The sequence below is a fragment of the Thermothielavioides terrestris genome, chromosome 1, assembly GCF_000226115.1.
Source record: "Thermothielavioides terrestris NRRL 8126 chromosome 1, complete sequence".
NCBI lineage: Eukaryota > Fungi > Ascomycota > Sordariomycetes > Sordariales > Chaetomiaceae > Thermothielavioides > Thermothielavioides terrestris.
This window is the reverse complement of record NC_016457.1, coordinates 5,701,470-5,714,054: the sequence shown is the minus strand read 5'-3', so window position 1 is coordinate 5,714,054 and position 12,585 is coordinate 5,701,470. Positions and strand designations below refer to the sequence as shown.

At 37.4% G+C, this 12,585-nt stretch overlaps 1 protein-coding gene across 1 annotated transcript; it reads right to left on the bottom strand.

Moving 5' to 3' along the window:
- Positions 1-615: 615 nt before the first annotated feature.
- THITE_2042885 (uncharacterized protein) lies at positions 616-888 on the bottom strand (the record flags this gene model as incomplete). The annotated part of the gene is made up of 1 exon (XM_003649938.1): positions 616-888. A coding segment is annotated over one exon (273 nt), but the record flags the coding sequence as incomplete, so codon positions are not given.
- Positions 889-12,585: the final 11,697 nt, after the last annotated feature.

Below are 12,585 nucleotides of genomic sequence, written 5' to 3'. Positions count from 1 at the left end.
GTCGAACTAGGATAGCTAGTTTATAGCATTGGCGAGCTTTAGGTTGGCTTTTATAAGGTCTATAGTAGCGAGAGATATATATTTCACAATACCTCTAGTTGCTATATAGTTTATTAGGATATTCACTAGGTGTTGGTTTAACTATACTATTTTCCAAAGCTTCTTAACTACCTATACAACAGTGGCGACTTCTATTTCTATACTCCTATACTTCCTTTCTACATTGGAGGTCAGTCGAGACAGGAATATAATAGGCTAAATCTCGCTACTTAGAATATCCTAGCTAGGGATACTAATACCGTCCTATTCGCTATAAAGTTGAAAGACAATTGCTCTATATCCCTTGCCGCTTATATCAAGCTTAATAAATAGCAGCTTATTAGGACAATAATAGTATAGGAAGTACTGTTTATATAGGTGTTCCTACAATAGCCTAAAAGACTCTAGTTCTATTAGCGTAGGCTCGAATTTAGCGTTTAAGGTAAATGCCTTCCTAGCGTTCTTCGACTTGGCGATAGGAAGGTCCCTACTCACTCTCCCTTAGGCGAGGAGCTTGATTTTATAGTCCTGCAAGGGCTATACCTTCGCTATATACTATAGGATGCCTTTATATAGCTATCCGGCTATACCTAGGTACTGCTCTAAGGCTTCTAAGGTGTTAGGGAACTTAAGCTTCTTAAATACAGTGATTCTATCATCTATCTTAGCTATTCCTTCGCTATTGACTATATAACCAAGGAGTCTCACTGATAGGTAGGCCACAAAGGATTTTTCTATAGAAATGTAAATATATACCTTATCTAAGATGTTAAGAACTATCTTAATGTACTTGAGGTACTCCTCTATATCTTTGCTAGCAATGATAATATCGTCGATATAGGTGTATACAAAGTGCTTGTGCTTATAGAATAAGCGGTCTATAAAGCGCTATATAAACGCTAGTAAGTTTTTAAACCCTATTAGTACAACGTTTAAACGTTCTAAACCTCTAGGACTAATAACCACTATATAGTTACAGTGTTCTTCTACGACTAGAAGCTAGAAGAAAAATCTAGAAGCGTCGAATACTGTAAAGACTATATTGCCTATTATTATATTTATAATATCGTCTTAGTCAAATAATGGGTATATATCTGGTACTACTAATGCATTTAGGGGCTAGAGGTCTACAATAGCTCTGCCTTTCGTCTTTCTAGCAACTGTATAGTAGACTACAAAAACTAGGCAAGCGATAAGAGTTAGCTAGTCTATAAAGTCTATCTTCTCTTATATATATAGTTTATTATATTCTTCGTCGACAATGGCTTAGTCCTTAGTGCTTAGTAGGTAGATCTAAATAGGTTTAAGCTAGTTCTACTATCTGTCGACAAGTAGGATTCTTATCTTCTACTCCTCTAGTATAGGGACAATACTATAGTTACAGAAAACGTTATATTTGTCTAGCAGTACCTTCATTTCTTCTATATACTATTTGTCCCTACTATAAATGCTCACCCCTACTACTAACTTAATATATAAGATATTGTCTAGCTTCTCAATACTATAGGATAGTATATAGAATTCCTATTTGGTAGGCGGCTTATACTTATCCTCTATTAGCGTCTCTGTTACTAGCTCCTTACCACTTAGCTCCTATTGCTTAGTCGTCGTCATCTATATACATTTGTCTTCTACAACGTTGTCCTAGGTCTACTATATAAGGTTCTATACCATTGCCTAGATGTCCTCCTCTGGGCTATACTAAAGGAGGTGTCTAATACACTGTCCTTTAACAATAGTGATTGGACGAGTAGTGTTATTCTATACAATAGCCTAGTATACGCTCTTCGTATCTATAATAGTATCTAGTACGCCTTTGACGTATAAAGCGAAGTAGAGCTTATATTTCTAGTTATCTATATTATAGTCATTAGCGTCTATAGGCTTAAACGTAGTCTCGATCAAGTGTTCTGTTATAGGTACAACTATTATAGTGTTTATAGCTTTCACCTTTCGTATTGTCCTTCTTCGCTCTATATATACTTTTACCTTTATATTATAGACTGACTAGAAGTAATAGGTTGATATATTAAGGTCAATCTTTACTCTATTATAAAGTATAAAGTTAGTTCTAATCAATAGTTTTGCTCCTAAACCTTTAATAACGTTGGCTATTATAGTAAAGTGACCTTCTATATTGGTACTATAGGCGATTCCTTAGATATAGAAGTCGAACTCGACCTATTTCTTAACTTTAGTATAGGCTCCAACGCCCTTAACGAAGTACGGCTTTATATCAATCTAACGTAGGTATTTAGCCTATTTAGAGATAAACTCCTTGTTAACGAGGTTGGTATTGCTACCTATATCGAAGCAAACCTTAGTGCCTAGTTCGCCTAGATTCGCACTAATGTTGATTATAAGGTATATAGCTTACTTATCTAACGCCTTTAGTAGCGGTATATATAGCTATACTTCTATAATCTGTCCTTTAGTTAGCGTGAAGTTTATTGCCTTACCTTTAAAATCGTCTTTGTTGTCACTAAGGTTGCGCTAGTGGTCTGTCTAAGGCTATATAGGTTTACACTTGTCTTCGTCGCTATTATCTACTATATACTTAAAAAGCTTGCAACGTATTATAAAGACTCTACTATAGGCAGTGCATTGCTAAATCTACAAGAGCTATTATAGTGGTTTGTTCTAGATTAGTCTAGGCTAGTAGGATATATAATATACGTAGTAAAAACTGTTAGCCTCCTCGTCTTCTAATTCTTTATCCTTAGCTTCGGTGTTATATTCGTTGACAAGAATATACCTAACCTTTTCTAGCATTTTATAGTAAAGATTAATATCCTTGTTATCTCCTATTACTTATAATCTCGCTATAGTATATAAATATACTGTCTTCGAACTGCTTCTTATATATATATATATAAATCCGTTGGAGCTATTGAAGTCGTTTGCTCTAGTTGCTATTATCGCCTTTTCTTAAGCCGTTGAATAGTCTAAGTCCTCCTCTATAATCGTTGAACAATTGGTATCCTCTTCCTTGTCTAGTTACACTATAGAAATTTCAATCACTAAATAGTTGTACTTAGTCGCTATCTCTACGCCAGTTACTTCCAGTCCACTAGGGTCTGTCCCTATCTCTCCTCTAATAGTCGCGATATCCTCTTCTACCTTTTCCTATCTAGAAGGCTCCACTGTCCTCCTAACCATCTCTTTATCCATCTTTGTTATACTCTATATCTATATTGTTGGCAATGTAGCTATAGCTAATGATATAGCCCTTAGCAACGTCCTATCGGAGCTTGTCTCTAATAATATATACTTTAGTATCAACGATGTTGAGGAATATACCTATCTCCGTCGTCGTATCTAATTCGGGGCAAAGCTAGCGAAGTTTAGAATAAAGGCTATTATATAGACGTATTAAACGTTACTCCTCAATAGTGTCTCCCTAGATATATATATATTTAAAGTATTCTATAGCGAATTTCTTAACTAGTTTATCTTTATAGTTGTCCTTTATAGTATACTAGTTTTTGTTCAACTATTTCTCTGCTTTATATTTCTTAATACTAAACTCTTTCTTTAAGTATTTAGTCTATACTTTCGTAGATATAGTCAATGCTACTTTCTCTATAGTAGAGAGCTGCTATTTATACTATTATAGTGCTAAACCTTGGAGTAGAGTCTATATCTCTATATATAGGGTCTCTTCTCTTGCTAAGTAGTACCTAATGACCTAGTCTACTTGCTAAACCTAAAGGTTGACGTCCCTATAGTATAGCTGCTGCTTGTCGTACTACAGGTCCTAAGGTTCCTTAGAGTCGTTCTCTATATCTAGCTAAAAGAGACTAGTATCCTAAATCTTCTATTTTAACGTAGATATAGGTACCTACAAAGATATAACGCTTCTATCGTCGGTTTTAGCCTAACGGTCTCCTCTAGCTATAGCCCTATTCGCCCTTTTAATTATAATGTTTAGGTTCTCCATTATTCTAGCTATCTAAGTGAGGAGGTCCTATATAGCAAACGTAGCTTAGGTGTCTATAGCGGTTGTCGCTTGTCTAGTAGATCTAGCTATCTGTCTAGAGGGTCCCTCTTAAAGCGGCTGCTATCCGCATAGTAGGCTTAGTATCTCTTAGAATAGCGAGGAGACATTAGAATCGACTGAACTATCTATATATTCTATTCTAAGGTTATAGATAACTATATCTAGTCTAGGAAGCTCGGATAAGTGCTAGGATAGCTAGCTTAGCGTCTATAGTAGCGGCTAAGGAACCTAGTCGAAGGCGCTAATTAGCTAAGCTATTAGAGATAATAAGTCTTCCTCTTTAGGCTATCGGTTCTAAGGCGGCGGATCCTATAATCCTTTTAATAGCTTTTAGTAGCGTCTACTAAGATTGTAGCTACTAGTGATATAGGTTTTATATCCTTATTAAGGAATAGTTAGCGTATCCTAAAGCTCTAGTTACTTCTAGAAGGCTAAGCTTAATAGAGTTGATAGCTAGTTCTTAATCGGATTATATCTAGTCTTTACTAATGTTTCTAACGGTATAGCTAGTCCTAATTGCTAATCGTTGGTCCTCTAAGGTTTCGGAGTCTCCTATAGTCCCTAACTCTTTAGTACTAAGGTCTCTAACGTCTCTTAGGTTAAGTCCTTAGTCTCTGAGGTAGCGTCTTTGATCCTAGGGTCTAGGATAAGGTATTTACTAACTACTACCTAAACTTTGTACTTAATAGATATAAGATAAGTATATGGAATATAGTTGTCAAGTATCTAAGAAAGAGGATATTCTAAGATATATAGTTCTTAGGCGTAGCGTTATATATAGTCGTCTCCTTCTAGTGCTATCTCGAAGGATATTGTAGCTTCTAGGTATTTAAGGTCTTATAAGCTAATGTCGGTAATCTACTAGACGTCGTAGGTAACTCCAAAGTCCTTAATAAACTTAAGTATCTGCTAGGCGTCCCTACAAACGTTTGCGTTTATAAGGCTTAACTTCGTCTAGTTCCTAACGCCTTTAGGGTATCTAGGGCTAGGTTGACGGTATTAGCGAAGTGAACTAGTTCGTTATATAATATGTCTCCTAAAGCTTATTCCCTTATAAAGGAGCGTTATCTACCTTAGGCGCCGCTCTATACAACTTATTAAACGTAACTTGTAATGTTTTCTAAGTCGAACTTAGCTCCCCTCGACAGGAAGCAAACAGGTCCAAATCGTTAGTAGGCACTACTTGTTATATATAGATAGCCCTTGGTGACCATCTAGCGGTAAACGTAAGAGGGTAAGAAAGATCAATGCCTCTCAGTCTTGTCAACTAATGAGGCGGCACTCCTAAACACTAGTATATATCACAAAAGTATATTAATGTAGTCTCGTCTCTACAAAAGAGTTGTGGGCGAGGTTCCTTTTTTAAGGGGAACGCTCGTCACCTCTGACTACGGTGCGGTCATGGGTGCCCTTGCCACAGTTGCGTGTGACATTATATCAATGCCTAAAGAGCTCTCTAACCTAGATATCTAGATCTCTTATACTAGAGCTCCTTAGTATCTTCTCTCTCTTAAGGCGTATATAATATATATAACCTCGCATTATCCTTATAAACAACTATATTTACTATTACTAAGCCTATAAAGCTCTATAAAGGTTAGAGAGTATAAAAGTAAGAGGAAAGGTTCTTTAATTTAAAGAAAACTATATTAAACTTATAAATTAACTACTTAACCTTTATACTCTTCTTAAACGTTCTATATTATAGAGAGTAGTCTAGACCTAAATACTAGATACTAGCTATATATAGAGTAGTCTGTTACAGACCGGGCTATACCTGGGCTAGGTATATAGGGCTACGCCTAGGATCTATAGCGGTCCCGTGCTAGGCTCGTTGCAGGCCTATGGCGGGCCCGCCTTGCGCCTAGAATAATATTAGCCCGAGCCCTATATATACGAGCCCCTGAAAACTCTATACGCAAGGGCTATAACCTATACTTCTCCTTTTCTCTCCTTAAGGTAGTTGAATAGAACATTGTACGCTTATCTACAGACGCTATAAGGCTAGTACATTATATTTCAACTACCTTCGCGCTAATAGAGCGACTCCTACTTCTAGGTATAGACAAGAACAGTATATCGGGGGTATCGACGCTAGCAACGAGCGGACTAGACACCAATATAAACAACCCTAGCGCTTTGTAAGTCCTAAACCTAGATTAGGTCCGTAAGCACCTCTAGCTCCTATAGAAGACGATAGCCCGTTAAAACGCGACTATCGAAGAGCTCTATATAGCCTAGACTACTATAGCTTATACTACGAACGTCCCTATAGTAGCTAACACCTTAGCTCCGATAGCCGACGCTACAGTTCTAGCAGCCCCTAGGACATAGCGGAAGCGCCTCCTAGTAGGATAGCCCTTCGATAGTAAAAAGGAGCTCTTCGCTACCTAGAGAGCTATAATAGTGTATATCTTAGAGGTAGACTAGGACTTTATTAGAGGCCCTTGTAAATAGTAGGTATTTGTTTAAAGGAACCTTAGCTAGGGGGTCTAGTCCAAAGTTGTAGCCTACTATAAGTCTAGGGGCCCTTTTAACAATTATAACCTATATATATTCCTTAGGTACCTTAGGACGATCTATATAGACCTCTATAAGTAGGTTATAGCCTTAACGAAGTTGGACTTACTCTGTTAAAGAGACAATAAGCTATTCTCCTTCTTCTTTATTTGCTTTAAAGCGAAGCTATCGAAGGCTAAGGGGCTTAAGTAGACTAACGAGCTATAGTTTACTAAGCTACAACAATACCTTTCTCTAAAGTTGAGGTATATCGCGGTTAGGTAGGGGGTTCTATAGGACGACTATACTACGATAGTCGAAAGGTACTATAAGATCGCTACTAATTTAAAGGCCCTTTTTCTAAAGGAATAATAGTAGTGGCCTAGGGGCAAATAGCCTAGGCCTAATATAGACGTAGAGAAGGATATAGAAGGAGATATACTAATAACTAGGATTAATACAATTTACATTGCCCCTACTTGGGGGAGAGCCAACTAGGGTTATAGAGAGAAGTAGTAGTAGAAAGGAGGGAAACGTAGTATAGACGCGCTATAGGCAAAGTAGGTAAACGACAAAGTATATATAGTACATTAGTAGGCTAGAGTCTATATTCATTATAGGCACTAAGGTTACTTTATAGCCATCTATCCCTTTGCCCTAGCTAAGAGGCTAGCTCCTTAGGTCGATATTAATAAGCTAGAGGCTAAGGACTAGGTAGAGGAGGACTTATCCTCTAAAGAGGAGGAGGGAAAAGAGTAGCCCCTATACAAAGTCTTATATAGGGGCTAAAAGGACCTAACCACTTATAAAACGAGTTCGTAGAGATTAGAGAGAGAATAGACGAGCTGCCCTTTTTTATCCTAGTTTTCCTAAACTCCTCTAGTTTTATAAATATATAAGTAGATAGTAGATACTAGAGTTATAGAGCTATTAGCAAAAGAGTATATTAGAGGTTAGGGATTAAGTAGGTAAGCTTATTAACTCTCTATATCCTAGGCGTTACTATTAAAGAGGTACAAATTATAAAGAAGATTATATATATCGCCTATATTATAATAGATATCGATAGGTAGATAAGCGCTACTACGTTCTATATAGTCCTAGGGCTAGCCTATAACGTTATACTAGGGCTCCTTTAGATAAACTATTGTAGGATTACACTAGACTTTGCTAATAGGGTCCTTATTGTTAATTTATAAAGGGGGCTATAGATATATAAGTGCTCCTTATATCGAAAGGAAACTAATACTACCCTAATTATAGGCGTGGTATTTATAGGCCTAGCCTATAGAGTATAGAGGAAGAAGTTTAAAAGGGCCTAGGATATGTTCCTTGTTACTAGTATTTATAAGATAACTACTATTCTAGGAGCGACTATCTCCTAGTTTAGGGACGAACTAGACCCGAAAGTCGCTTTGCTAAAGGAGCTATATAACTTCGCTAACCTCTTCGACAAGGAAAAGGCGAACGGCCTACCTCCCTATTAGGGGGAAGCCGACTATTATATCCACCTTAAGACGAGCCTAGACAAAAAGCCTCCTAAGCTCCTTTAGGGCCCCTTATACAATATACTAAGGGACTATCTCCTAGAGATTTAGAAGTAGGTTGTAGACCTAATAGATAAAGGGTAGATTCAAGTAAGTTCTTTATTAGTAGCTACCCTAGTCCTCCTTATAAAGAAGCTAGGAGGAGGATAGAGGTTTTATATAGACTATCGAGCTTTGAATAAGATTACTAAATAGGACTAGTACCCGCTCCCTTTAATTAAAGAGACTCTTTAGTCCCTAGCTAGGGCTAAATAGCTTACGAAGCTAGACGTTAGAACTATATTCTACTATATCTAAATAGCTAAGGGGGATAAGTACCTTATAGCGTTTTATATAAGGTTTAGACTATTCGAGTAGCTAGTTTACTTCTTTAGGCTTGTAGGTACCTCTATAATATTCTAGAGATATATTAACAACGCTTTTAGTCCAACGCTAGGAGACTATATAACGGTATACCTCAACAATGTTTTAGTGTACTTTAGCGAGAGCTAGAAGGACTATATAAAGAAGGTATATAAGGTTCTCTAAAGACTAAGGGATATAGGTCTTAACCTAGACCTTAAGAAATATATATTCGTAGTAAAAGAAGTTAAGTACCTAAGGTATATTGTAGAGGTAGGAGTCTATATCCGTCCTAACCTTAAGAAGATTAAGGCTATCCGCGAATAGGAGGTACCCTATAAAGTCTAAGGAGTATAGAGCTTCCTTAGGTTTGTAAATTTCTACTACGACTTTATCCCCAACTTCTCTAAGAAGATAGCCCTATTGATATACCTTACTTATAAGAACATCCTATTCTACTAGGGTAAGGAGGAATAGGAGGCCTTCGACACGCTTAAAGCTACGTTTATATCAGAGCTAATCTTTGTCTAATAGGATTCTAAGAGGGAGACGATTATAGAAGTAGACTATTCTAATATAACGCTTAGCGAATACTTGTCCTAATAGGGAGAGGACAGGGTTCTCTATCCTATAGCTTACTACTCTATAAAACTAAGCTCTACTAAACGCAACTATACTATCTACGATAAGGAGCTATTAGCTATTATCTCCTACTTTAAGGTATAGTCGACGGAGCTTCGGAGTATAGTAGCTCCCTTTACTATCCTAACTGATTATAAAAACCTTAAGTACTTCTTCTAGCTACGTCTAATTAGTGAACAATAGGCCTAATATACAAAGATACTTTCCCTATTCAACTTTAAGCTAAAATATCGACTAGGGTCCTAGGCTTTACGCCCTAATATACTCTCTTAGTGTAAATAGGACGAGCCTAAGGATAGTTAGTATATCGCCTAGCTACTCCCCCCGATTAAGGTATACTAGACTAGTGTATAGGAGGAGGCTAGGCTACCTATAGGGGAGACGCTCTTCAAGGACAAGTAGCTAGCTGCCCTATAGGACAAGGGTATTATCGGGGACAAGTACTACGTTTACCAGCTCTAGGCCGTTCGTAATAGGGCCTAGAAGTTCTTAAAGAAGGCGAATATAGCGTAGACCTAGATTGTAGACTACTCCTTTAATATATAAAGCGCGCTCTTGTTCTATAGCTAGCTCTAGCTCCCTATATAGAAGCCCCTAACTACTACGATTATCTAATAGATCTATAACTCGACTATATTGGGGTATCTAGGCTATAATAAGCTATTTAAAATGCTTTAGAGGGATTACTATTAGGACTTTATATCGTCTAACGCAAAGCAGTTTATTAGGAACTGTAATTAGTACTACTAGAGTAAGATCTCTAAACAGTTGCGACAAAGGCTCTTATAGCCCTTGCCTATTCTTAACCAATTTTGGAAATAGATCTCTATTAACTTTATAATCGACCTCCCTATAAGGAATAAAGAGGCGCTTCGCTACCTTATAGTAATTACCGACTACCTTTCTAAATATATATAGCTCGAGGCTATATATTCGATAAGAGTAGAGGAGTATATTCTATAGTTCTACGACGTTTAGTAGCGCTTTTATAGGTTTCCAACCTAGATTATAACTAACTATAGATTAGATTAGCTAAGTAGGTTCTAGACTACGCTTTATAAGGCAATAGGGGTAGAACAGCTCCTATCGACCTCTTACTATCCCTAGACGGACAAGGGTATAGAGTAGGTTAACTAAGAAGTATAGATAATCCTCTAGATCTTCGTCTCCTTTATATAGTATAACTGGCCTAAGTACCTCCTAGCCTACTAGTTTACGCTTAATAATAGGGACTTGTCTATAACTAGGGTAAGCCTAAACTACCTTTTTTATAGGTTTGATATAAGTCCTATATAGCTTATTACGATCTTAACAATGCTTATAGCGTCCCTAGAGGGTCACGCCGCCTAGTTCCTATACTACCTAAAGGAGGGGATAGAGTAGATATAGGCCACTATCGCGTATATATAGCAATGGTAGTAGGTAAATACAAACTGCTCTTACCGCCTAGCTAAGCGGTTTAAGGTAGGGGACAAGGTATAGCTCTCTTTATATAATATAAAGACGAACCGCCCTAGTAAGAAGCTTAACTAGCTAAACGCTAAATACAAAGTGGTTGCGGTACCTACTCCCTTGACAGTGATACTCGATATACTATATAGCTTATACCCGACCTTCTATATTGACCTAGTTAAGCGAATGGCCTCCGACCTACTCCCTTTGTAGAAGGTTATAGATAAGCGGCTAGACTCTATATAGGTTATATTAGAGGAGAGTGTCCCCTAGTAAGAGTATAGGGTAGAGGCGATTCTTAAGGCTTGGAACGTATAGAGGAAGGGGAAGAACTGTGATATATATATTAAGTAGGTAGGTTATAACAAACTAACGTAGGAGCTCCTAGAGAACTTCCTTAATACGGTTACGCTTAATAAATTTGAATAGGAGTAGAGGGATATACAATACAACGATAGGCCTATATTGAACAAGAGGAAGGCGGGAAAACGCAATGTTTATATATAGACTACCCTATAAGAACTATCTATTTAGACAAATGTAAGCACTTAGATATAAGGGAACTACGATATACCTAAGTCCAACTACTCTTCTAAATCTAGATAGAATATAGCTATATATAAAAGGACAATAAGATATATAAGCGGTACTAGCTACTCTAGCTCTATAACAGACCCTATATCTAGTAGCTCCTCCTCTTTATCTTTAAACGAATATATAGGTAGAGCAGGTATATATAGGGCTAGAATAGGCGTATAGGGGGTACGGGGCAGGGGCGATATATACATTTGATAGGCGTATAAAACGTCCTCTATAGGAGAGGATAGGCGTCGTCTATAATATAAGTCGAAGAAGGGTACGTATATATAAGGCGAGAAGTGGGGGCGAGACCTCTGAGGAGTATATATAGGCGAGAGGGTAGTAAACGCAATTATATAATCCGCTAGGTGTAAGTTCGTCTTAAGGATAGTAGCCTAAGACTACGCTATTATATAGATAGCGTCTATAATATAATGGTTCTCCCTATAGGAGGATTTAAAGTACTATACAATATACTTAACTAAGTGGCTATTTTACTATAAGGCGAGGCTGTCCTGAGGAGCCTAGTATAGAACTAGGGCTCTATAGCGACCTAGAGTCGAAGGTGTCGAAGGGGTAGCTAGAGATATATCGGAGGCGAAGGCTAAACACGTTGGAGATCAGTGCTATAGGGCTATACTAATTACATTATAAAAGTTGTATATAAATGTAATAAACGGTACCTTTAAAACGGTATAGTGAGCTAGCTTAGTTTTAGTCTTCTTCTAAGTAGGCTCTATAACAACTTGATTGTCAATATAGAGTTTGACTAAGCATTTTAAGCCTAAACATAGAGAGGCGTTGGTAGCCTAGAGTGCTAGATCTTAACGGCATTTAGCGTACAACTTTATATACTCTATATAGCTTTCTCTATAGCTTTAGACGTAATTAACGAAGTTACTATATAGAAGCTACTTAATATAGTTTAGGTAGACGTCGCTCTCCTCTTTAGGAAGGGCGTTGTCCTCGTTATTAGAATCGCCTTCGACAATATAACTGCTAATAGTATAGCGAAAGGAATTGTTACAATTGTTATAGTTCTATCTAAGACACTATTAGCTTTTAGTTTAGGGCCAAAGTAGGCTTGACGTAGTGTAATATATGTTATAGTCCTCGTTGTCGTCTCCTCTAGGACAGCGTCTACTACTACTGCCACTGAGCAAAGCGGTTATAGCCAATATTCTAGCGAGTACAAATGTAAATAAAGTAGGCAATTTTCGAGAATAAACTGAGTATATAGTAGGTTCCTACTAGGTCTACGACAGGGTTAAAACGGTGTTGCTATAGATATAGAAAGGTTATACGAAAGACGAGAACGTTGCTAATAAGACGTAGTACAAATGTATAACGGAGACAGTGAGGGCAATGTAGACGTCGCTATACGTAGGAGGGTTGAGAGTTGTATATAGAATAAGAGCGTAGCGGACGAAGAATATATATAAAACGAGATCAAGGTAGGAAGAACCTATATATAGAGAGGATAGA